General features: G+C 36.1%; 1 protein-coding gene across 1 annotated transcript in view; it reads left to right on the top strand.

Moving 5' to 3' along the window:
- The first annotated feature begins 14762 nt into the window (after nucleotides 1–14762).
- Nucleotides 14763–27047, top strand: part of Trpc7 (transient receptor potential cation channel subfamily C member 7) — a 145260-nt gene continuing 132975 nt past the window's right edge. The window contains exons 1-2 of the mRNA XM_047554779.1: nucleotides 14763–14855; nucleotides 24870–25114. Coding sequence (XP_047410735.1) covers nucleotides 14763–14855; nucleotides 24870–25114 — 338 coding nt within the window. The remainder of the gene's footprint in view (nucleotides 14856–24869; nucleotides 25115–27047) is intronic.

Genomic DNA, 27047 nt, shown 5'->3' on the forward strand with positions numbered 1-27047 from the left:
TGGTGTGGAAATAACAGAGCTAGGTCTAAAAGGAGAAATAATTATATTTCTAAATTGTAGAATTTTTCTATATCCTTTCTGAGCAAGAGGAACAAGGTTATAAAAGAGAATTCTAAAAGGATTTCATGAAGAACCCATTCTGCCTGCTGGCAGAAACAACAGCTGAACCTGGGCAAAGCAATATGGTTTTGGCAACGCAGTGAATCCTGGAACGGGCAGAATGGATGCAGATGGCAGTCAGGGGCTTCTTATGCCACTGTTGATGCAGATAAACCTTCCCCTACTGCAAACTCATAGCAATGCTTGATAAAACATTCTTCACAAAATGTAAAATTCAAAGCTAAATGTGAAAGAAAGAAAAGGAAACCCCCAAGTGCCAGAAACTAATAGGCAGAGTAGTGAGAAGAAGCTGTTGCCATGGTGGTAAAGGGAGTATGGGACCAGATATATGTTCTAAGGGTTGACAGCTGGGGTTTTAAAATGCACACAGAAACCCAGGATTACAAAGTACACAGCTCTCATAGGGGTACATAGTAATCACATGGACAGAAACTCACCTGAGACACCTCTAATCACAGGGCTACAGAATCCCTGCTGTATACAGTATAATAATGTATATACATAGTATTATATATGGTAAAATTATACCATAATGTATTTTTCCATTCTATAATTAGTAGTATTGGGGTTATTTCTGATCTTTGTTAATACAGACATTTCTGCTATGAAAAGCCTTAAACAACTCCTGATACACAAAAACTAGCATTTCCTTATGTTATACATCTAGGAGTAGAATCTCTGGGTCACAAGGTACTAAAGGTTGTTTACAAAATGATTGTTTTCAATTTTCACTAATTGATGGGCATAACATTTACTTTGCTTTATAATTTGTAATTATTTGAATACTAATGGGGTTAATCACTTTATATGTTGATTGACCATTTGAATCTGTCTTCTGTGGTATACCAGTTTACCCTTTGTCTAGTTTTCTATTGAGTTTTTGAGGGGTTATTTACATATAATAGGAAACAAATATTTGTGAGATTATAGGTAACAATTATTTGTCAGATTCAAGTATTGCAAATATCTCCTTATCTCAGTGTTTTTCACTTTGGGGGTTTTGCTCAACAAATTTTTAATTTTATTGTAGTCAAATGAAATAATCTGAGATTTTTTGCTCATATTTTAAGATGTCTTTTCCTACCTCAAGATCATAATATGTTTTTTATTTGTCTCATAAAAGTTCATGGTTTGAACTTCTGCTTCAATTTTTAGTAAGATTTTGGGAAGGAATCAAAGTATAATAGTTGGCCCCCTATATCTGCATCCATGAATTTGACCAACTGCAGAACAAAATATTCAGGGGAGATAACTATGTCTAAACATGTCTAGATTTTCCTCTTATCATTATTCCCTAAATAATACAGTATAACAACTATTTGCCTAGCATTTACATTGTATTTGGTATTATAAGTAATCTAGCTACAATACATATAGGAAGATATACATCAGTTAGATCAAAATACCATTTTTTTTTGTTTCCACATGTTTTATTGGTACATTACAGTTGTACATAATGATGTGATTTATTGTTACCTATTCATACATGCACACAACATAAATATAATTTGACTAGTATCAGTCCCCACCAAATACCATTTTAGATAAGAGACATTAGCCTCTGCAGGTTATAGTCTACTTGGGGCAGGAAAGGGGTGTCCTGGAACCAGTCCTCCATGATTATGTTATGGGGTGCAACTTAAGAACAGACTGATCACCACTGAGAAGTCCAAATTTGAGAGTCTTTATTAAGCTGGCCAGCTGACTGTCTCACACAATGCCCCAAAAAATGGTTATTGGGAGAACAGCACTGACCACAGGGTTGTAGGGGTTCTTATACCAAAAATCACATTAATCATAAGTGTCTGTTGCTATGATTCGAAATTACACATTAACATCATGAGATCATCGACAGAGGGGGAAGTGGGTCAAAATGACCCTTACCTAGGTACAAACTAAAGAATGGTTACTAACATCCACACAATCACTGTTCACATGGTACATTGTTTAGGAGCAATAGGAATCAAAAGAGAGCAATTCTTCACTACATAGGAGTTGCCATTGTATATTATTAAACATGTCACACTAAGTAACTGATGATGAGCACAGAGGTGGGGTATTCCCATGGGAGAAACTTATTTCCTACATAACATGGAGTCTCAGAGCAAAATGGAGTCTGTGTAGTCATTTCCCTTAGAGTCTGGCCTATAACATTCTCATGGAGCCAGATCTGTCAGTTCATCACATTTATAGAGGGCTAACCATATACTTTTCATATGCAATGGTCCCAGTACCATATATTATACTTGTCCTTTTCCTCACTGATGTGAATTTCAATTTTGTCTGAAATTCAAATTTAATGTATATGAACTCTGTTTAGATTCATTGGTCTGTTTTTTATCCATATTTGAATACAACTTTATATCTTACAACTGTAAAAAATCTTGATATCTTGATCAATCCCCTCCACCAAATTTTTTCCTTTGAAAAGTTTTGACAATCCTTGGCCTTTTGCCATTCCATACAAATTTTAGAATTAATTCCAAAAACTAAACAAAACACACTGCCCACCCCCACAAGCACATAGAGAAACACAAATCTGGGATTTTTGTGTTGTTTTTTAAGTTTAGTAAAGCAAAATTAAAAAAAAGAAAATACTAATGGAAATTTTACATAATATTAATGACAAATTATAATGAAGCAAAAGGCATATTTAAGGATAAAATAGCATCTTAACATAAACATCCACTTGAAAGATCTAAAACTTGTTCCAGTATAAATGCAACCACAACAGTCTCAAGTGTATAGGAATAATAAGCAAAATAGAGAGAGTAAATTGATCAAACAATTACCAAGGGATATGTTAACACAACTCTCTCAGAAATTGATAGATCAAGTAGATGATCTAGTAAGGTGATAAAAAATTTGAACAACAAAATAAACAATATTGACCCAGCAGATATATACTAAAATAAACACATTCTTTTCAATCACACAAGGATAATTCACAAAAATTGACAATGTTCTGGACCATAAAAGAAGCTTCAACCAAACAATCAATATTAAACACTGAATTCTCTAACTACAAGGCAATAAAATTAGAAATCAATAGTGAAATCACAGCTTTTTAAAGTTCAGACATACAGCTCTCACAGGATTTTTCATAGTTTGCTAAGCCCTTGTAAAGAAGACCCAGCAGATGACTTGTCCCCTAAGAGTAAAGAAAAAAAGAATTAACAATGTTGAATTAAGCAGATCCCACTGGAATTTTTAGCTCCATTACTTACCATCTGTGACCTTAGGCAATTTCAGTTACAATTAGAAAGGAAAGTGCCTGTCTCATGTGGTTGTGTGAGGATTAAATAAAATAATACACAGCTCTTGGCATAATGCAAAGCCACATAGAAATATCTAATGTTTGGGTTTTTAGATTTTATTTTTAGGTAGTCTCTTATACAATTTTGTTTTGTTGTTATTAGTATTTCTATATTAACATTTGTTTTGCAACATCACAAAGTGAATTTTTCTTACATTTACTGTCTTGACACAAAGAGCCCTTTTTCAAATTTGTTTACTAATTCAGATCCAAAGACAACATTATTGTAAAAGGGTCAAGCAAAGAAATTCTTTCTAGCTTCTCAGACTTTGCTTCTCTGGGTGTTCCTAGCCCCAAAGGAGACTTCTTTCCAAATTTCCCTGACTAAAATATTCAAAAACATAGTGACCATCTCTCACTAACCAAATGGACTAGTGATCTTTTTTCTCTATGCCCTTATAATGTCTTCCTTGAAATCCTTTGAAGACTTTCATGGGTGGATGTGAAGCGTGGACACCTGGAAATGCTGATGAACTAGCAACAAAGTGGCTTGGGTTAGAAATTTAACTATGTCTCATTTAATCACCTTGCCACCATCAAGCAGTCCGTATGACCGGCCCAACCCCACCTCTGTCAGAGGAATGAATGTTGGGCACTGCTAGAGAGCAAAGGAAATGTGACATCTCCATCCCTGACTGACATCAACTCTTCTTTGCCTTGTGCTCTCTCCACCTCGCACCATTCAAATAGAAAGGGAGATGGGAAAGTGGGCGCTTTGTAGGAAAAACAAGAAGATGAGGAAAGTACTGCATAAAATCAAGTAAGTAGCAGTTGTGAAGAAGAGAGGCGTCTGTGAAACTTAAAAGTTGGGCACAGATCATTGAATGTATTGCAGGACTTTTCCAGGACACCTCTGACAATAATGCCAAAGAGACATGGGTAAGGCATCCAATTCACACATAAGGTACATTTCCATGTAACAAAATACAATTTCCTGATAAAAATTGTGACTTCAAAGATTTGGGCCTGGCATGGTGGCTTACACCTATAATCTCAGAACAGAGGAAGCTGAAGCAGTAGGATCTCAAGTTCAAAACCATCCTCAGGAACTTAGCAAGACCCTAAGGAACTTAGTGAGATCCTGTCTCAAAATAAAAACTTTAAAAAAAATAAGAGAACTGTGGATGTAACTCAGTGGCAAATTGTCCCGGGTTCAATTCATAGTACAAAAAAAAAAAAAAAAAAAAAAAGGTGATAAGGGGGAAAGCTTGTGATAAAATGACAAAATAAAAAATAGTATTTTCTTATTCATTTGGCTGTGTACTACCTCATTTTATATCATAACCATGTGCTACCTTCAGTGTTACAGACTGAATCCAGATTATGAGGGTTCATGAATGCTAAGGTTAAACACTACAATTGTCTATGGTTCAGTCTCCCTTATAGGGTCATGAGCTCACTGGTGCAAGAAAGAGCACGTCCAACTTTTCTTTTTATCCCAAAAGCTTAGAACAGGATCTTCCTTGGCTTAGAGGGTGCCCCAATCAACAGCTTCTCTTTATCAGGGAGAATCCAGTCCAACCAAAATAAGATTTCTGCCTACATTTTGCCATGTATTATACTTCACATTTATTGCCTCATTACTGAAAACTGATTGTGCTTCAGTGCTGTAGAGGAGGAAATTGAGGAACAGAGAGGCCAAGTGATCACCAATATCACATCGTAACAAGCTTGGAGTCAACAATCAACATTCCAGGCAGCCTGGTCCTATCCTGTTTCTAACTACTACAATCTTCTCTCTCTCTTTCTCTCTCTCTGAGCTTGCATTTCCACTGATATTTTTTGTGTTATATTTTATATCGCATGTTATCTTTCAAAAGGTACTATTTTTACATGTTATGTTCAAAATGTGAAAATTGGCAAGATGGCACACACTGATTCTGTAAAAATCATTCAATGCTGGTATTAGAAATTATGAAAGTCACATTTGAAAAGTTATGTGATGTTTTGTCACCACATTAGGAAAGGCTATCATTATAGCTTATAATCATTGATGGAGTGAAAACACCATCCTACAATTAGTCTGGTTCAAAGAAGTTAGCAGCTAAGAGAAATATGTATAAATGCTCTACAAGGAGGATTTGGGCCAGGCATGGTGTTGCATGCTTATAATCCTGGCAACTTGGAAGGCAGAGGCAGGTGGATCAAGAGTTCGAAGTCAGTCTCAGCAATTTAGCAAGGTGCTAAGCAACTCAGTGAGACCCTGTCTCTAAATAAAATACAAAATAGGGCTGGGGATGTGGCTTAGTGAGTGATCGAGTGTTCCTGAGTTCAATCTCTGATACCAAAAAAAAAAAAAAAAAAAAAGAAAAGAAAGAAAGAGGACTTGAAGCACCAGTCATAGAGCCTCCTTTCTTCTTCCCTAGAAAATGGTCTTACTGAGTTATCCAAGTAAGAGATGTCAAGCTTGAGCCATGTGGGACTTTGATCAAATTCATTACCTATTGTGTCTGAAAAGACTCAATCAGAGAATCCACTAAGACAGATTAGATGTATTAAGAGACACAATATAGCTATCTGACTTTATGTTATTAGTGAAGTTGATTAAATAGTCTCTATTTAAGCTATTCCACCTGTTTCTGGCAGCAGTGCCTAAAGTCTGCAGACAAAGCCACAAGGAAGAGAAAATGGATGTGAAATGGGGGAAGCAAGGGAAGACTGAAAAGGACTAGTACTCATTGCTTCTAAGCCTCCTACTTTGATGATGAAGTCACCCTGCAGGGGAAGCATCCTTCATCACAGCACTAAGCACATGTCTGCTCCAAGGATCACAGAAGCTGAAGGCAGATGCGGCAGGAGCTGGAAGCAAGCCTGGAGATCAGCTACAATGTGGCACAAAATACTGTGGGCTTCAGAAGTTCCTCATTCCCTGCCCTACCCTACTGGGCATCAAGAATATAGCTGCTGCTTCACTTCCATCTCCACATCTCCTGAAAAATGCCTCCTTGTAATCCAACTGGCATAGCATTATGCAGAGAAAGGAATTCTAAGAAAGGGACTTTCAACCAAGTTGACACAACATAAATCCACCACACTTATTCTCGAGGGCACATCTAGCACAAGAGAATTGTGACCAGATGTTCTGCCTAAGAAAATACCTTTGATCCCAACCACAGATATCAAAGGTCTTAGGTTTTCCTCAAAGAAATAGTACAGAGTTTCCTAAACACATGACACTGTTAACTGTTACCCTAGTTAACTCTTAAAGTTAGTGCTGTGATTATGATTCTTATTTTGCAAGAAAATGTAGTGAAGCTTGGACAGGCTAACTGGTTTGCTCAAAGTTATACAGCAGGTTGCAAATCTAGGACCCAGTTATCTCTGATGCCATAACTCCTGCCTGTCACCAATTCACTTTACTGTTTGTGATAAAGTGAGAAATAAAAAAAATGATTATGTGTGCACTGGGGCATCATCATTATTTTGACCATAAAATCTAAGTGCTCCTATGGCTCTGGTTACAGAAAATCTGCTCAGTCATTACCTTAGATGAAAATACAAGAAGAACCAGACTCTTCATTACATTGGTGCAGCCCTGTCTTTCCCAAGGTGGACACCAAGGGAAGAGTCAGAGCCCTATAAGGAGTGACACCTGGAAGGGAGCCAAAGACTGTCCTACCCCACCAACAAGGAAGGAATGAAGAAGAAAAGAAGATAAAAAGTCTATGAAGAAATTGAGAGAGGCAAACCACCCGTTTGTAAAGGGAATGTTCAGCAAAAGTAAGGTGGGACTAAGAAAGGTGTGTGAGCAGAAGGAAGCACGCATGTATGGTCAAAAGGAATCGAAGGAATTGTCTACAGTCCTGAGCAGATCAAGAACATATAAGGAACCTTAGTGAGGGTCACAGTGGGTGACATGAGTTCACATCATTCAGTCAGACCTCTATGAACCTGCACCGGCGTGACCAAGAGAGCCCTAACATCCCCAAGCCTGACTATACCCTGGGTTTCTTCTTGATTCCATCCTCAACCCCTTTATCCCATTTCCTAGAACATTTACTTTAGAAAAATTTGTAGTTGTTAATCCTTTCTCTATTCCTTGGAGATGTAAATGTTTTTAAAACTCCTTACCAGTTTCACAATGCTAGAATACTTTTCTCAAGGACCTGAATCCCTGCCTTGAAATGTACATAGCAAAGGAGATAGTACTCTTATTTCCCAGTTCCCATAGGAGGTTAGGAGACTAAATTTCATGGGCACCTTACTCAAAGCTGTGTCTACCTCCTGTCAAGAAGATACAAAAAGTTTACTTTTCCTTTGGATAAAGCCAATTAGCAAACATAGGTGGACTATTACCCCTGTTAAAAGCTTTCCATCATGCTAAGTGAGATAAGCCAATCTCAAAAAACCAAAGGACAAATGATCTTGCTGATAAACGGATGATGATACATAATGGGGGGTGGGAGGGAGGTAAGAATGGAGGAAGGAGGGACTGTATAGAGGGAAAAGAGGGGTGGGAGGGATGGGGGGAGGAAAAAATAACAGAATGAATCAAACGTCATTACCCTATGTAAATGTATGATTACACAAATGGTATGCCTCTACTTCATGTACAGAGAAACAAGTTTTACTCTATTTGTGTACAATTTTTAAAAATGGTAATATGGAAAGCACTAAAAAAAAAAAAAAAAAAACTTTCTATCTCTTTGTTTCAGCAGAGTAGAAGTCTAACCACTCCAGGATTCTGACGTCTCCCCGCCTATTGCAATAGCTTTGAATAAAATCTTCCTTACCTAAACTTTTTTCAGTGAAATTTTTACTTTGGTATTCATAAGTCCAATATGGACTAGGTAGAAGGTTATCTTTGAGGAGAACTTTTATTATGCAAAGGAAAAAAGTAACATCAACCAGAAAAATGAATAATTCAAACATTTAGAGTGACAAACTGAGAGAAAGACAGCTTAGAAGTTTAGAGCATAGGCTTTGGAGATGACCAGACCCAAATATGAGACCTAATCCACCTCTTACTATTCACATGGCACTGGGAACATTATTTAGCTTTACTTTTCTCTGAGGCATGGCAAAGCAGGCATGGTATGATAATAGTGATGATACCAAAAACTAAATGAACAGACCTGAAACTTAGATGAGTCAACCCTATCTAGAAATAAGAAATTATTCTAATTATGTACACAAAAGGCTTTTTTCCTCCTGCCTTTTTACTTTGAAATATTTTAAACCTAAGAGAAAGTTAAAGAACAGCACAACAAATAACCACATTCCCCTTACTTAGATCAACCAGCTGTTTACATTTTGCGCCTCCCATTTGAAAACAACTTGTAGATCACACCTAAATACTTGACCTTTGAAACTTCAACATCAACTTCCAGAGGATAAGGACATTCTCTAGCAGAATTTAAACACATTATTACACCAAAAAAAAAAAAGATTCAATAAAATCATCTGTTAAGCAGACCGTATTTAAATTTTTGATTGTTCCCACTGTATCTTTCATTGTTTTTATTTTCTGATCCAGGATCCAGTTAATGTTCATATACTTCTCTTGATTGTTCTCCTCTTTTGTTCCTTTATATTTGGGCAAGTCTGCATGTTTTTGTGTATTGTCTGTTTTTCTGATACTGACTTTCGTAAAGATTCCAGGTCAGTTATCCTGTAGAATAAATGAGATTCTAGATATACTGTACTTTTCATTATTAGATTCAGGTTTCCCAATAAGTTTAGAATACATATTTTTTCAAGTGCATATGGAGTATCCAAGATAAGCAATAAATGGGACCATAAAGCTCGTATCAGAAATGCCAAAGAAATAAAATACTACAGAGGATGTCCATGACCACAATGATATTGAATTAGCAATTAATAGAAATAAAGTATCTAGAAAATTCCCAAGTATTTAGAAATTAAGCATATAAATGATCCATATTTAAATATTTTAATAATCCATAAGTCCAAGAAGAAATTATAACTGAATGATATTGAAAACACAACCCTTTCAGTATTTGTGGCATGCAGTCATGCACTGCTTAAGGGAAATTTTATAACGTTGTCAAATTGTAACGGCAAAGAAGAAAAGTCACAAATCAATGTTCTAAGCTGCAAGCTGAATCCAAAATAAAATTAAAGAAGGAAATAATAAATATGAGTAGGAATTAGTATGAATAGAAATTGGTTAAGAACTAAAACCAGAGCTGTTCATTGTAAAAGGACATGTTTTCTTTTAGCTCAACTAAAATAAAACAAAAGAGAAAATGGACAGCCAAAAACGTCCTTGAAAAAAATTAATCAAATTAATAGACATTCACTGAGACTGATCAAGGAGAAGAAATTTTAAAAACACAATTACCAATATTGGGAATAAAAAGGGATATACCATTGAAGTCTACTTATGTAGATGATAAGAGAAGAGCGCTGTGTCAATAATTTTGGTCATTTATATGGAAGAATTCTTCAAAAAACATAATTTACCAAAGTTGACCCGAGATTTAAATTAAATTCTTTTTGCAAATAAAACCTAGTTTATTTTTTGACTTTCTACTACATTACTTCACATAATGTTATCTCACTGTTAAGAGATGCTAGGTTTGATCACTTGCTTAAAGTGGTGTCAAACATCAGATGTGTCCAGTGTAAAACGACACTTTTCCTTTACCCCTAATAATGGAATGATACTTGGATATCACATAAATATCCTGTTCTACAGCAATTTTTTACCCAATGGTTTCAGCATTCCCTGATCATTATTGTTTCAGTTGATTATTACATCAATTATTATATTAAGGTTGAAATGCTCCTCATTTTCTGATTGTATTATTCCATCTACATTTATTAGCTAGCATTTGTTTACAAAAAGTGCTTTCTCTCTCTCCCCCTTCTTCCTTCCTCTCTCTCATCATTATTATGAACCACAAATTCAGTTTTTACTTAATGTTTTATGATCAATTATCATCATTCTTTTTGATGTGTAACTTGTCCCAAGCCAGTTTTTGTATTTTTCTTTTTAATGAACCCATTAGTCTTTGTGCACTTATTTGCTCTTGGAAAACCAGACTGTTCAGGTTTACCTTGTAAATTCCCTGCTCTGGATCTGGCAACATTCATTTCTCTAAAGAGTTCTTAAGTGGTGATTGGTATTTAGAAATCCAGATATAGGTGCCAACTGTATTTGTTGCTGTTGAAGTGACTTTGCTTATAATTCTTTTTAGCAGACAGAGCTAGGAAGGGTGCATCCATGTCTGTAATCTATTCAACCATGTGTATAAACATGGTCTCATACTGATATGTTTGGCTGAAATCCAGTTCTATGCAATTTATCCTCACCTGGGAAAATAAAAACCTACTTCCCCAAAACACATAAATATGTTTATTTACATAAGTTATCAATAAATATACACATTTGCATATTCATTTTATCCTATTAAATACACAAAATAATTTTAGAATAATATCATCAATACCATTACCAAGAACAAATCTGTTAAGTAAAAGGTGTTTCTTTTTCTTTTTTATTGTTTTCATCTCTTTGTGTGTGTGTGTGTGTGTGTGTGTGTGTGTGTGTGTGTAACTGAGGATCCAACCCAGGGCCTTAAGAATGCTAAGCTAAGCTGGGCACAGTGGTACATGCCTCTAATCCCTGTGGCTCAGGAGGCTGAGGCAGAAGGACCAAGAGTTCAAAGCCAGCCTTAGCAAAACCAAGGTGCTAAGCAACTCAGTGAGACCATGTCTCTAAATAAAATACAAAATAGGGTTGGGCATGTGGCTCAGTGGTTGAGTGCCCCTGAGCTCAAGTCCTGGTACCATCCCCTGCACCACAAAAAAAAAAAAAAAAAAAAAAAAAAAAAAAATGCTAAACTAGGCAAGTGCTCCCACACCAAGCTACAACCCCAGTCCCATAGTTCTTTTTGACTTTATAATATATTCTATTTCGAATATCCAGTCAAAGCCTTTTGTTCCCAAGTTTCTTGTTTCTCTGTGTGGTTAGTTTTAATTTGATGTGCACTTGGGTTATTTTTCTATTTTTATTCAAATTCAGTGTCTTCTCATCTTTTTATCATGTTTTTGAATATTGAAAACATTTACATGGTTCAAAATTAGGATTACATAATGACAGTTACTGACAAATTTCCCATACATCCCCATACCTGCTTTGCCATCTTTACACACTCTGTAAGTCAATATTTTCATTAATTTCTGGTTTATATTTCCTGCTTCATTTTGTACAAATGAGCAATTTGCCCTTCTTTCTTACATGATAGGTAGCCTATTACATGCACTTCACTAAGATTTGCTTATTTCATTAAATTATATATCCTGGATTCATGGACAGCTTCCTTTATTCTTCCTCTTTAGCCATATTGCACACCATTGTATGAAATACTGTATTTAATTCAACGATTATCTTTTCAGTGATCATCTAGACTGCAATACTTTTATATGATAAATTATTCCTTAATGAATAACTTTGCTCAAATGCTTTTTCATATTTGTAGAGGTATGTCTTCAGGGAAATTTTTCAGAAGTGGACTTCCTGGGTCAAAAGTAAATGTACATATACTTTTGTTAAACGTTGTCTTATACCCTCCAGAAGAATTGTATCATTTTGCATTACTACCAGAATTATATGAAGATATCTGAATTTCCACAGCCTCATCAGCATGTTTAGATTTTGAAGTTTTTACCAATCTGGGAGGCAGGTGAAGAATGGTCTCTCCATTATGTTCTAATTTGTATTTTACTATGATTAAAGTTGAATATCTTCTCCTGTATTTAAGCGTCATTTTTACATTTTGTGGACTCTTTGGGGACTTTGTCCATTTTGTATTATGCTTTGCAGTTTTCTCCTGGTTTTTAAGGAATAGCTATTTGTTGAAGAAATTGACTCTTTACCGCAATATAAGTGTCTTGATTTGTCATTTTCCACTTTGCATGTGAAATTTTGTCATGTAAAGTTATTTTTCATTATTTTATGTAATTTATGTTATCAGTTTTTCCTTTTTTATTTCTGTATTTTGGATTACAGTGGGAATTTTTTCCCATACCTAAGTCAAGAGAAATTATTCATGTTTTCTTCTACTAATTGTTGGGTTATTTTTAACATTTAGATCTCTAATACATGTGAAATTTGTTCTGGTAATTGATATAAGAAACTAATTTTTTCTGAATAAATACCAGTTGTCCCAATCTCATTTATTTTTAAAGATCATATTTTCCAAAACAAGGAAATTGAGGCATGGGATTGACTATATGACTTATGTATGGATGAGATGAGAATTCAAACAGGGAGCAACAGGGAATCTCAAAGATTGGCAACCACAGGAAGCCACTATATCTCTAGGCTAAAGTATTAAAGGGAAAAGAAAATGTTTCCAAAGTCCAGGGTTTATGTCACCAAGGAAAAGATAAAATTGTGGTAATCTACCCAATAAGTTCTGAAACCACAGAGGATTACAGTTGCTGCATCCATAGAAAGAGTTGTAGAAATGCCCCCTTTCCTTCTGCCCATCAATCTTCCATCAGTGATTCCCCTGAACCAAACCCAGGTGGAGACTAACTGATAAGGGAGCCTGGGAAATGCATCCTACAAAAGTTAGGTCCCCTAACAAAACAGGACAGACAAGGAGGCAGGACAGATAAAAGAAGGGAAGGGTCTGAGGGCAAAGGACAGGCAGAGCTCTCAACAACAACCAAAATTTAAAAAGTATTATTTATCTTTTTATGAAGACAAATTCCCAGAAGATAACATCTAATTAGAAATACTCTTGTAGTCAAATTCCTATAAGAAATTTAAAAGGTATCCAATGGTTTAAAGATAGACTGGAAAACAGTCTTCTTATTAGTTCAAATCATCTCTCCCAGTAATAACTCAAGTAAATAAGAGTTTTTATTCTGTGTGTATGTTTTTTAATGAAGAGGATTGAGAAAATAAGAATGTAGGGATGGAACTCGGAAGATTAAAAATACAGAATTAGTCTTGCAAAACACAGAAGCATCCAAAAGACTGAGTCTAAGATCAAACTGAAAACAAATGAATAAAAATATTTAACTTGTATTTATTAAAAATTAAGTAAATTTGAATGAAAAAGAAATTTAAAAATTATGAGTTAAATGCAATGAATGCAGGAATTTAGAAACTTTGAAAAAGGAAGCAAAAGTTTCTCCTTTATCTTTTATATTTTTCTAAGTGCTGTGTTTTAATGTAATGGTTTCAGAAATATGAACTTTTACTAAATCTAACATTCTATTTTATACCATAAGAAGTCTATCAGATTATTCATATATCTTAAGTCTAAAAAAATCCTAAGATAGTCACCTTTGAAAGTCTGTTAGTTCATAGAAAAGATGTAAAACAAATAGCTTGATTATTTTTAAGGAATGATTTATTCCCATAATTAGTACAATGAGATAAGGTCACTTTCTTGTAGGGAAAAGAGCAAACATATCTGCTCATTCTCCTGGTTCAAAATAAAATATCTTGATAAATCACAATCCAGCTATTCAAAAAAGATTTCTCTAGTTGGAGCGTTCTTCAGGGCCTTCAACATCCCATTTCTCCTTTTTCTGCCCTCTCTTCTTGTTGCTGTCCTTCTCTGCACTGGCTAGTATCACCATTTTAGGGAAGGAAAGTCAAAATGGGAAATGTGTCAGCTCAAGCACAAACATCCTGGTGTACAGGAGGATGAAATAAATAATAATATGTGTGGACAGCATTAGTCATTGTTCTGCATATACCATTTGCGATAAAGCCATTTTAACCAAGCACCCTTGGATAATGGGTTCCAATGACTAATACTTACCCACTGATCCAGAGCCTAAGGAATGTGAGTGACAAAAAATAAACCTGCTTAAAATAATGTGATTGATTGTAATTCCACTTCAAATAAATGTAATAAATGGCAATGAGCCATCTAGTTAACCATGCAGCATAATTGTAATTGTTAAGGTTGTTCATTTCATTACACAGTGTCCTTTCTCAGAAACTTTTTTTCTGCTCTTAGGATGAGGAATTGTTGTCCTTCACCTGGTCACATGATTTCCATTGATTATATGGCTTGTTTTCACTCTATTCTTGCTTCTAGAAAACTTGGATCCTGACCATAGAAGTGGGTAGGACTCAGGGAGTTATATGTTGGTTTGAACCAAATAATTTTATGTCCCTATCCTTACTATTGCCCTATTCTTTTTCACCTATTTCTACTTTTTTATATATCCCTATATGCCATCTGTTGCAGACTGAGTAATCTAGAAATAGAAATAGAGATTGCTGTACAAGATGTTTAACTCTAATCAACACTGATGAAGAGAAGAATGAGGCCTTATCCTCACATTACCAATTTAGCAGGGCACTCTGTACTAGCTATTGCCCATTAAGATGCCCTGTGTCAAGCCCAAATGCCTGGCATACACACTTTTCACTCAGTCATCAGACAAAGGCTGCCCTGACAGGGATTTGACCTCAGGCAAGGTGAGTGTCTAGAGCTAAGCAGACTTCAGAGTAACTGAAATGTGGAGACTATCTGCTGGTATTACCTTTCACTGGGCAGCAAGATTTTTCTGGAGGGAGAAACCAGTTGGCACGTTGCTATGTCTTCCATGGTCTACCCCTCTAGTGCTTAGATCAAACTGCATGTGGGATGGAAGACCAGATCATTCAGATGTCTAGCGTGACTCTCTTTATGAAGAAACTTAGAAGACAGATATTAGTGGACTAAACTATAGTGCCTAAAGCAAAAGTAGATCTCAGGCTTTAGGATCCCAACTGATGTTCTTTCTCCTTCTTTCACTGCGCATTTTAGAATCCAATTAGCCCTCCACTGCTTACTTGCTAATGTGACCCAGACCTTCATCCCTAAGGATCTGAGCCAATAGTCAACAGCCTCTTTGGATAGAGTCACAGTACTAGTCAATTTAGAGTCACGATTGGGAAAAGGCATACTAAGATGGGCCCAAAGGGATCGGTTGAGTTCCAAACATAGACCTCCTTGGCTGTATTGTGCAATAGCAGTTCTGCCTCCTCTTAAGTGTCAGAGTCTATTACCCTGCCAAGACAGTGACTCTTCCTCTTGCCTTTTGTCCCTGGACACAAGGAAGTAAGGTGCCTAAGTGACAAGCTTATAATTTAATGGGTCTCTTTCTATTCCTCCTTGACAAAGTGCCCCCCATTTTGAAGACTAGGATCTCTAACCCAGCAGAACAGATAATTATGAAAAAGGAAAGTGGACAGTTGAGAGTGATGCAAGTGGGGCCACTACTATTCTCATCCCTTGATTTCTTGTGTATTCTTCCTACAGGGGACACAATACTATATAAAAGTCATGGATTTGATGTATATACTAAATTCTAGAGAATAGTACCCCATCTGTGTAGAGTAATGCTTCCTAACCTACAAAGTTCTATCAGACTAGCAGTTTCCTAATGCAGCAGTAGAGCTATGACTGGGGGACCCCTCATGAACCTCTTTATTACAAAGTGGGTCCCTTAGTCTGATGCAATATTATGCAAGATATTATTCCAGTAAATCAATAACTCCTCTATAAGCTCTCAGATAGTAGTGTTGATTGAGATCATGTAGGGAGGAAAAGCAAATGTCCATTCCCAGGAAACATGTGAGAATAAGCCATGAACCCTTTCAAAATGAAATGAACCCAATGTAGTTTACCTGCCACCTAGAGGCTGGTTGGTCTTCAGTAAAGGTGTTAACATTGATCTCTGTTGCTGGTATGTTGGATGTTCAACAGTGACCATAGCTAGAAAAGTTTGGTATGTGGGAATCCGGGTCATTGGAGTCATGCAAATCCTTCATTGCTGCTGCCATCATTTATGTATCCACTATATAGCAGCACTGGGGTGGCTGATGACAGGCTAGTTGATGTCAGCTGGATAGGTCACTTTGTCTCCTTAATTGTTTAGTATTATTTCCATGGTATATGCTATCTGATGGATATTGACATATGAAAGTCTTCACAATTAATATCCATTCCCGTAAGTCTAGTCTCATGCATATGCCCCACTTTCTTGTTTCCAAATTCCACTGTTTCTCCCTCTAGGCTCCTGACCAGCTAGACAAGTCATTCATCACTATCCATTAGTTTATGCACATTTAATTTCAGGTTAATTCTCTTTCCACGCATAAAGAAGGTCCACCTCTGTGCACTGGGTACATTTCCCTTATCTTTCAAGACTACTCCTGAATGAAATTGTAGTATAGCTGCCATCTACTTTTTACTTGTAAAAAGCTAAGCCAGCTTCCCTATATACCAAACTCAGTTTTTTCCATCTTCTTTCACCTAGTATTTTATATTTTCCATATAGTAATAGATATGAGTCAAGGGAGGGACACTGGTGCTACAGTAGTAGGTGCCATGGAAATTGAAACCAATTTGCTCATGCTCAAACCACTTGTTTATGTTCTCTGGTCCTCCTAGCACTCAATCCTAGATATAACACTTCCATTTCACAATAATCATCCCCAGACCCATCTGTCCTCATAACTTAGTGAATCTAACAGAACCTATATAACTCATAATGGAGAGTTCTAGACATATGGTCACTTACTTTCTTATGGTCAGGTGATTCATCTTCACTAGCATCCAGTAGCATGACAGAAGTTATTTCTCAAAAGGTATGCAATTCTCCACTGCAAATGACATGGCTCAAACTGTATGGGCCCAAACTCTGATTCTTTCACCAGGACTTGACTCAAGCTATACATGACATCTTTATCTACAATGGATAACTTCCAATACCTTTTTGGTTTATCAGACTGTGTGACCTCAACATCCAGGCTGCTTGAATCACAACCTGGTTCTGCTGAAGAGTATTTTCTTGTTCTGAGCTCTAGTCTACCTTTCATGCTTCCTGAATGATATGGGCTACAGCAAAATCGTAGATGCAGAATTTGGTGCCTTCTACACCCAAAGAGGACCACTAGTCTTTGTGTTTCTTTCTTTGAGTATAAGATTGTAAGACCAAATAATCTGTCTTTTATTTTGGATGGGGATAACCAGCATGCTCTTGATTTCTGGACTCCTAAATTTTTAGATATGGCAAATCCACACTTATTTCTCTATGGAAGGTTTTATTTCCTACCCTCTGAAGTACAAGTGATTTACTAAAATCTCCAGCATGCTGACCACTTTTTGCTAATCTGGTCCAATCAACATAATATCATCAACATAATAAATCAATGTGGTGTCCTGCAGTGTGCTCAGACAGCCCAAATCTCTTTGTACTCTATTATGACAGAGGGCAGGACAGTTAACATAAGCCCTTGAGCAAAACCATAAAAATGTGCTGTTGATTCCACATGAATATGAATAATATCCAGTTCTCTTTTATCATGTGGTATAAACAATATATTTTCTAAAACAATGACAATATACCCAGTATCCATCAATCCTCTCAAACAAAGATACCACATCTAGCACAGTGACTTGACTTGTAATAATCTACAGTTATCATCCTAGGGTCATTGACTTTCACAGGTGCTAGATTGACCAATTAAATGGAGGTATCTCAGATACTATACCTCTGTATCCTTAAATCCTTAAATCATGAATGAATGAATAATGAATTAATTAATTTCTTGCCACTACTTTCCTTCTCTTGTATGCTGTTACTATTTTTTAATTCCCATCTTGGCTGGTGGGAGGGGGATTAAGAGTCTTTCTTGGTTTTCCTTGCTATAATAGCTTTTACCCACATGACTGAACCAAATGTGAGGTTGAACCAAATGCCAAGAATGCAAAACTCACTCATGCTGTGACCAAGAAAATGATAATCATGTGGGTTCATAGGCTCAGTGGGCCTCCTCTACACTCATTATTTGCCTGAACTTCATTTGTCATTTGATCTCCATTTACCACCATTCTAACAAGAAGGCCATGATAAGGCTTCAGGCTTCAGAATATTAATGAAAGTTCAAACTCCGGGTCTGAAAGAGCCCCAAATTCCTGGACATTCCCCTTTTTTCCTCAGTTCAAAATTACTCAAGAAATTTAATCAAGTAAGAACTAAGGTCATTCCAACTATGTAAAGATCCTAGGGTTCTTTCTCTTGGGAATTGACCAATCTCTTCAATTAGTTTCTGGTCTGAAAGTGGAATAAGAACCAGAAAATAATCAAGGTATCATGACATTTTTAAAAATATACTTTATTTTTTAGGGAAGTTTTGGATTCATAGGCAAATTGACTGAAAAATACACAGAGTCTCCATATATCTCCTGCCTCCACACATTCTGTCTCCCTCATTATCAATATCACACAACAGAGTGTAACATTTATTATAATCAATAAGCCTACATTGACACACTATTATCACCTGAAGTACATAGTTTACATTAGGGTTTCCTTTTGGTTTTGACAATAAATCATGACATGTTTCTGCCCTCAATTACAGTATAGCACGGGATAATTTTACTGCCCTAAGAATCCTGTGTCTTCTACCTATTAATTCCTCCCTCCCCTAGCCCTTGACTTTATTGTCTTCATGGTTTTGCCTTTTCTAGGATGCCATATAGTTGTAATTATACAGCATGTGTACCCTTTTTGATTTTCCTATTTCATTTAGTAATATGCATTTATGATCTGGATTCATGACTTTCTGTGGTAGTAACTATTCTCAGCTTGCCAATTATCCTTCCCCCCACACGTGTGTAGCAAACTTAATAGTATCTTAGGCAACAATATAACTATTTTGTCCCTAGGGAGGCTGTGTTCTATTAACCACTTCTATAATTCTGCGGGCTATGCCCCTTAGACTGCCCCTCCAATCTTGCTGTCATTACATTAATTCCAAGAACTGCTGCTCTAGGAGGCCAAAGTTATTAAGCTACCAGTCTCTATTGTTTCAGGGTTCTAGCATGCATATTGCTATCCATAAGCCAAGTTCTGCTGTCAGACCTGGCTTACAGAGAACCATTGCAAAAACTTTAAATGATGAGGTGCACCTCTAACCAGTGCATTTCTTATGCTCTTTGTAAACAATATGTTCTTTAAACCCCATGAATGCAGTCACCTCCTGGGCCATCTAGTCAAACCATCTAGATTGATTCCAACTTCTCCACATTTATAAGCTTTTTATTACCTTCCCTACCTTCCACCATGGAGATTGTGTCATTTCAATTTTGTGTAATGTGGGCCATTGCTTTTTTTCTTGTTTCCAGGGATCATTCTAATAGTGAATTCATATCATCCCCTGGGATCCTTGCCAAGTTACTAAATACCATAATTCAAGATAACATTTATAAAGGCAATGAACTATTCACCATCCAATTTTTATTTTAGGTCTTCTTGATCAAGCACCCTCAGAATCAAGTCCCACACATACTGCCTAACTCATTCCAGCACATGTCAAAGAGTTCTTTTGGCTTCTTTGAGAATTGCCCTTTTCCTGCCTTACTTAGACTCACAACATCCTTTGCTATAGTATGCCTCTGTGGGTATCAAAGTCACCTTAGACCCTATGTACAACTTAACCTTAAGAATATGCCTTTGGAGCAGAAGGGAAGGTGATATAGGTCCAAGTCATGCATGTGTTACCCCATGGGAATGAAGTCTACATAATTTCTTCTAGTATAGATGATAGGTGCTTGCTCTTAATAAGCAATGACCTCTACTTTAAATGTTCAGAGGTATATGTAATGTCAAAATCCTCAGAACATGCATGCAGATATTGTGTTAGTTAGTTTTTCATCACTATGACCAAAATATCTGGAAAAAACTATTTAAAGTAGGTAAGATTTATTTTGGCTCATGATTTCAGAGGTCTCAGTCCTCAGGTGACTGACTCTATTGCAGAAACATTATGGCAGATGGGAAGCAGAGAGAGAAAAGGGGCTAGGTATAGATATAATCCAAGGCTACACCCCCTGTGACCTAATTGCTCCAGCCACACCCCACATGCCTAGAGTTACCACTGAGTAGTCCACTGAAATCATTATTTCATCAAATGAATTAACCCAGTGATGAGGTTACAGCACTTATAATCCAGTCTTTTCACCTCTGAATATTGCTGCATTGTTTAACACATGAGTTTTGTGGGGGACATTCCTAGATCCAAACCATAACAAATATACTCATCCCATTGACGTCCAGGATGCTAACCTTGGCATGACAGACCTACCCTAGTTGGGCATTTAGTCAGCTGTGACATTCAGTCTGAATACAAATTCCAAAGCCTGCACACTGACTTTCTCTACTCCTCCATTAGAGTCAGTAAGAACATCTTCATATGCAATCAAGACATCCTCTGACTTTTACATCTGGATAATACTATATGCTTCCCATTATTATTTCTTCTATGTTTTAAATGTATGATGCATCACACTTAAAAATACATTCTCTTCCACTAGTGTTACCTCCTAAATCACAAGTGAAAATTTAACCACTGGACCACCACCTTCTTCGACAAGCCATCTGTGCTCCATCAATGACGAATGATGGTGTCCTCATTGCCAAATGGATGGTGGCAACCTAGCTCCAAAACCCATCTACTTTCTCAATTCATTCATTGTATTCATTAATTCAGATTATATTCTCCAGAAGTAGATGTTATTATGGAGATGTAGGTGAAAGATATTTGTTAGGAATGAACATTTATTAAAGAAAGAGGAAAGAAGCAAGATTGATCAGAAGAAGAAATCAAACTATGACAATTTGACCAATATAACAGGAAGCCCTAGGATGAGTATTGCTCATAAGAGTGTCCTTAAAATGGCTTGTATTCTCTCACTTGCTTATCCACAAAATGTAGTCTACCCCAGAAAGGGTGTGATCTGAGATAAGGTAGGTCTTTGTAGTTGAAGCAAACTCTGCAGGATATGACAGCTGGAGGCTATCAACTGACTACTATCTCTGCAGAAGTCTTTCATTGAAGGGGATCTTCCTGTCTACCACAGCATCTCAAGCATATTTTCAAGAATAGACATAAATATTTCATATTAGTTTCTGTTTTCTTTTTAAAGAAACTTTAATAGGTTGTGGGTCAATTGTAGCTTATACAAATCCTATAAAAGCACAACCTTTGAAAACCACAACATATAGCCTAAAACAGAAGATCAGCAATATTGCATAAAACATAAATATTAGTAGAATTGAAATAATATTCTTATCATCATTTTGAGACATAGTGCTGTTTTCAGTCAATGATGTGACTATTAAACGAGATGATAAGAGAGATCCTCTATGCCTTTTGAGGGGAGGCACTGAAGATTGAACCCAGGGATGCTTTACCACTGAGTTACATACCCAGTCTTTTCAATTTTTTATCTTGAGACAGGTTCCCACTAAGTGTTAAGGGTCTCATTAACTTGCTGAGGCTGGTCTCAAACTTGCAATTCTCCTGCCTCAGTCTTTAGAGTAGCTAGGATTACAGATGTATGCCACTGCACCTGGCCCAACTATTCTTTTTCAAAATGGGTTCAATATAATGGCTTCTACTCATTTCAACCAGACATATTTTTCTCTGAAAACTTTTTTAGAATCAGTTCTTAAATCAAAAGTCTAATAAGTCTGTTGAATATATTTCTATGTAGGAGAAAGAATTAGATTTGCTAAGTAACCAAACAAATTAAAGAACTATTAAAGAACATCTGAGGTGGGGGGAAAAGAGTGTCCCAGTGGATTCAGACTCATGGTTGTAGTTTCTAAAACAGTTTAATCTTTAAATAGACAATAGTAGTCTATTTAGTAGTAGACAGTAGGTGATTTGTGAGTTACCTGTTTAAGAATCACTCAAGGTTCTTGGGAGAGAAAGGAAAATTTCCAGGGTAAGTATCATCAAGAATTTGTATTTTTATATTTTTAGCAGGGTATTAGGTTATGATGGAGCACAGAAAGTCTGAGAACCACTGATCAATAGAATGTTCACTGTTCAGTCATAGAGCAAGCTGTTAAGCAATAGTGAAAGCAACATATGCTGAGCTCAATGTGCCAGGCACTATTCTAAGCTCTTTATGTGAGTTGTCTCATTTTATCCTCACTATAACTCTACAAGCAAGGGACTGTTGCAGCTTTCATTTTACAGGTGATAAAACTGGGGGATGCACATAGAAAATGAAAGATTTGAGTTAAAATACAAAAAAGTTTGACTCAAAGTCTTATGCACTCTTAACCACTAAATTCTGCTGTGGGCCTATTCCCAGGAGAGACTGTAAGAAAGCAAATCTTCAAGTCTTATGCAGATATCATAGACATCTTCTAGTCCAAGAACTGAGAGTCTTGAACTTTCATTGTTAATAATGAAGATCTAATTACTTCAGTGTTTTAGATATTTAAAATGATACTTTGATATGCATATAATGTTTTTCAGATTACAAGTATTTGCCTATTGAACCAAATGTCTGTGTAATGACATCCTCTGGAATTGGTAAAGTACTCCAATAATGAGGACCTTGAGGACTGGATCCTTCACAAAATGTCATCTTTCCTATCATTTTTGAAGAACTGTCTGGCCTGATTCTGACCTTTTTTCAATTAATTGATATACCTATAAAATAATTAGCTCACTCACTTTCTATCTGTCTCTGTCTCTCTCTCTCTCTTTATATATATACACACACACACACACAAACACAGAAGTAACTACTGTATCATCTATCATTGATAGAATATTTTTTTAAATGTGGTTTGAATTTTTAAATGACATTATCTTGAGTGGAAACAAGGACATAGTTCATGTCAGAAACTGATGAAAATATGCTCTTGGATATTTATTAAAAACACAATATATCATCTCCATTATTATCAACTAAAAGCCACAAGCCAGTGTTCTTCGGAAAGTATTTTATAATTAAGAGTATCTTATTCTATACTGATTCACTAATCATGATGATGAGGATCCCAATCAAAAGGATATTATCAGTGTCAGAGCTAATCTTCTAACTTAGTGGATGTGTAAGACACTTCTGTTGGCTTCCCATACTATATTTTGGTCTGCACTTCAGTGTAACACTATAGAGCTATTAATTCATTAGCATTTCATTTAAATGAGTTAAACCTGTTTCTGATTCTATAAAAAGTAAAAATTCCTTTTATCCTTCAAGTCTATAAAATTTTGAATAAAAAGTCTTAATTCTAAGAAATGTCTTTTTAAAATGGTATTTTATTCAACAAAGCACAATCATTAATACTGGAAAGTTTGTGTGGAGGTTTATGGAATAAAATTAATCTGCTCTCAGTCTTTTTGGAGAGTTTAATGAGTTACTTAACTTCTCTTGAACAAGGAGGGAAGGAAGGATATCCAAATGTATCAAGCATGTCTTAAATGCAAACTTTGTTGCATTGTATTTTTATTTTAACTCATCACCATAATAATTGGTAAAATGCATTATTAATCCTATTGTTACCCACTGTATACATATCAAGGGACTGAAGTTTAATGATTAACTTATGTCCAAGGTCACACAAATAAGTAAATCAAAATCCAAGGATCTTTTCCCATATACCAGGGTATTCCCAGAGTAAATGCTAGTAACATATAAATGAACAAATGCAATCTGATTTGCATATAAAACGAGAATGGAACTGTGCAAAATACACTATAAGCCAACTCTTTAATCTTAAGTGTTGCATTTGCACACAGAGACAGTCTCTACAGAGTGCCAGTTATTAATCCATGAATTGATTTCAAAGAATAAGCATGATGAATTATTATTCAGCAACATAGATAGAACCTGGAAACAATCAGTTTTTCTTACACAGACAATATTTCAATTGAGGTGTTTCTTTCCAATGATGTCACCAAAATACCTTAGTGTTTAAGAATCATAGACTATGTGGTAACAGCAATTGGTAAGAATGCAGACAATTGGAAGAATGGATTTTTACATTAGGAATTTCCTTTCAAAAGATGAAAAATTACAAATGAAAGCTAATCATTTAAAGACTTATTACTAACATCAGACCTGATCTATGTCACTAACCTCTTCCTAAATAAAGATAAGATTAAGATTATGAATTAAAAGATGCATCACTCAGAAAATAAAGTGGGGTGTGGCCTTAAGGCTTACTAAAGGAAACTACTCTTGTCACTTCAGAATCTTTTGGTTTGAGTTTTCTTCTCAACTTTCTCCCTCTATAAATACATGCAGACACAACAGGTAGGAAGGCCAGTTTATTCCCTACTTCATTTGTTTAAACTGATGAACATTCTGCTTCAGGAGCCAGATCATGTTCCCTTATGTAACCGAGGGGAGTGTGTGTGTGTGTGTGTGTGTGTGTGTGTGTGTTTGTGTGTGTGTGTGGGTGCGTGTGTGTGTGTGTGTGTGTGTGTGTGTGTGTTTTATGCACTATTCTGGGACAGAGGAGGCAGGTAGAAATTCTGAGGGACTATGGTAGAAAAACAGAGTTGCTCTCTCCCTCTCAAAGCTATGTCTGGAAGAGGGGGTGGGGACTATACTAACCCATCATCACGCTGCATGCCAGTCTCACACACGGATGCTTCTCCTTCATGTTCTCTGGGAAATTTCCCCCAGATTAGGAAAAGGACGGGAAGTCGGGTCTGCCACCAAAGACGAAAGGCGAGTTTTTACCATTGCAGCACAAAGAAAACCAGAGCGCGCCTTCACATTATCGCAACTCCACTCTCTTGACCAGCTTTGTACTTCAGCACCACGGAGAGCAGCACCTTCTCAGCTACCACCCATGGGGAGCCAGATTCCCGCGACTCTGCACCGGATCCCGGTCATCTAGAGGAGGGACAAGCCTGCGTATTTTACCCTCAATGTAAGTAGCTATGACGATTCTTTCATATCGATTTTTCCAGTAGAGATTGTTTTCTCCCTGAAATATGAAATTAAACTTTTATTTATTAGCCCTTTCTCTCTGGGTCATTGCTTAGGTTTTTAGGTGTTGTCTGCATATGACATCTTATTTGTTCAGTTGGTAGGAAATTTTTTTTTTCTTTTATTGACAGTCTAAGTTTACAAAGCCATTTAGAAATAGGCAACTCCTCCTGGTAAACCTCATCTTTTTGTGCCAGAGAAGTATATAGTTTTATGTCTAAAAGAGAGTATGTGTGTTGTCTTTCCCTTTTCACTACTGAGAGCTTTTATGATTTGGTGTTCTGTTGTTATTTATTTGAATATAAACAAGGAGTTGGAAGAAGGAAGAAGGATATATTCTAATAAACAGTCACTGTTAAAGAACTACAGGTGGCAAGAAAAGGGCTGTGATTTTCCTTTTTTCCCCCCTTTTTTCTTGTTGAAAATATGGTATGAGCTCTATGTCTCCTTTAGACATCCATTTCAAAATAACAAATATGCTCTTAATAAAAGAGATGTAGTCTGGGCAGAGCTTTGACATGAGCTTTGATAATCTGGATCACAGAGTCTCCCCTTTAAGTTTGAAATTGTAAATTCACTTAGGTATGATTGAGTAGACACAACTAAGATGCCATTGCCATTAACTATCATTTAAAGGCTTAATGGATCAGGGTAGATTTTAAAAAGGCAATAATGATTGACCCTGTCTGGTGGCACTCAGTGAATTTTTGCTTCAGAATGCCACCTACTGGTGGGTTCTATTTCTAAAAGTACTGAGCACACCAGATTTATGAATGAACTCACATAAAATCCAGAATATTCAATATGTATATGATGCAAACCCACTAAGAGTTTTTTAACAATGACATTGACTTAGTTGTCTAACAGTTTACCAAGGTTCTATGTTGTAATTATAATTCCATAAATATTTATCTCCAAAACACTTGCTCCTAGGCTTAGGGGCATGTAGACTAGCTAACTCCTTAAGGCAGTAATTAACCCAGAAAAAAAATCAGAACTATGTGGAGCCTCATTGAGGCTAATTGCAGAATGCCTGTGGTATCTTGGATGAGAACTACCAGGAGCTGCTGCTTAGCAAAAGTAATCAACACTTTCCTGAGATAAATATTCAGCATGCTACTTTTTCTAGTATTTTCATTCCACAATTTAAGGACCTCTCTTTTTGCTTGTGGTAGGTGTTCATATCAGACTCTTTAGGCACAGAGGTCAATAAAACCATCAGAATATTATACATATCAATTTTATTACAACATGAATCTTTTTATATGTAACTATTCGAACTTGCCATTTTAATTCTATCTGAAGTTAGAGACAATGAGATATAGATATCCAGTTTCATAACTTCCTGGCCCAAATAAGCAAATAAGAATTTTTAAGGTAAGGAGAAAAAAAGGAAGCATTCACAAACACCAGTTATATTTGGACAGCTAATATATCGTGTAGCTTGAAACTACTGAGAATAGCCTCTTCTCTAAATTATACTATTTTGTGAAAAAAACAAACTACTAATAGAATCAGTTGTTGACATTCAGGAACACTAGATAATATTATTCAATACAGATTCAATGGAAAAACTATCCTACATTAGTAGAATTGTTTGGAAAGTATATCTTAATATTATACATTGTAATTAATAGCAGAGGGTCAAGTTGCTTATTTCCTTAGGACTGGATTGGTAAAATGTATGAACTCACATAAATAACAGAGTAATTAGGTGGGTAATCTCTTTTCTTACACTCAAAATATAAATGTTGGTCAAGCATATTATTGTCAATAGTTTAGGTGGGAACTTGAATGCTTTAGACCCACAATTAATATTGATAAACTAAAAAAGTTAATATTCAATGACACTAGAGCACTTATTAGGTACTAAG

This window comes from Sciurus carolinensis, chromosome 6, assembly GCF_902686445.1.
Source record: "Sciurus carolinensis chromosome 6, mSciCar1.2, whole genome shotgun sequence".
Taxonomy (NCBI): Eukaryota; Metazoa; Chordata; class Mammalia; order Rodentia; family Sciuridae; genus Sciurus; species Sciurus carolinensis.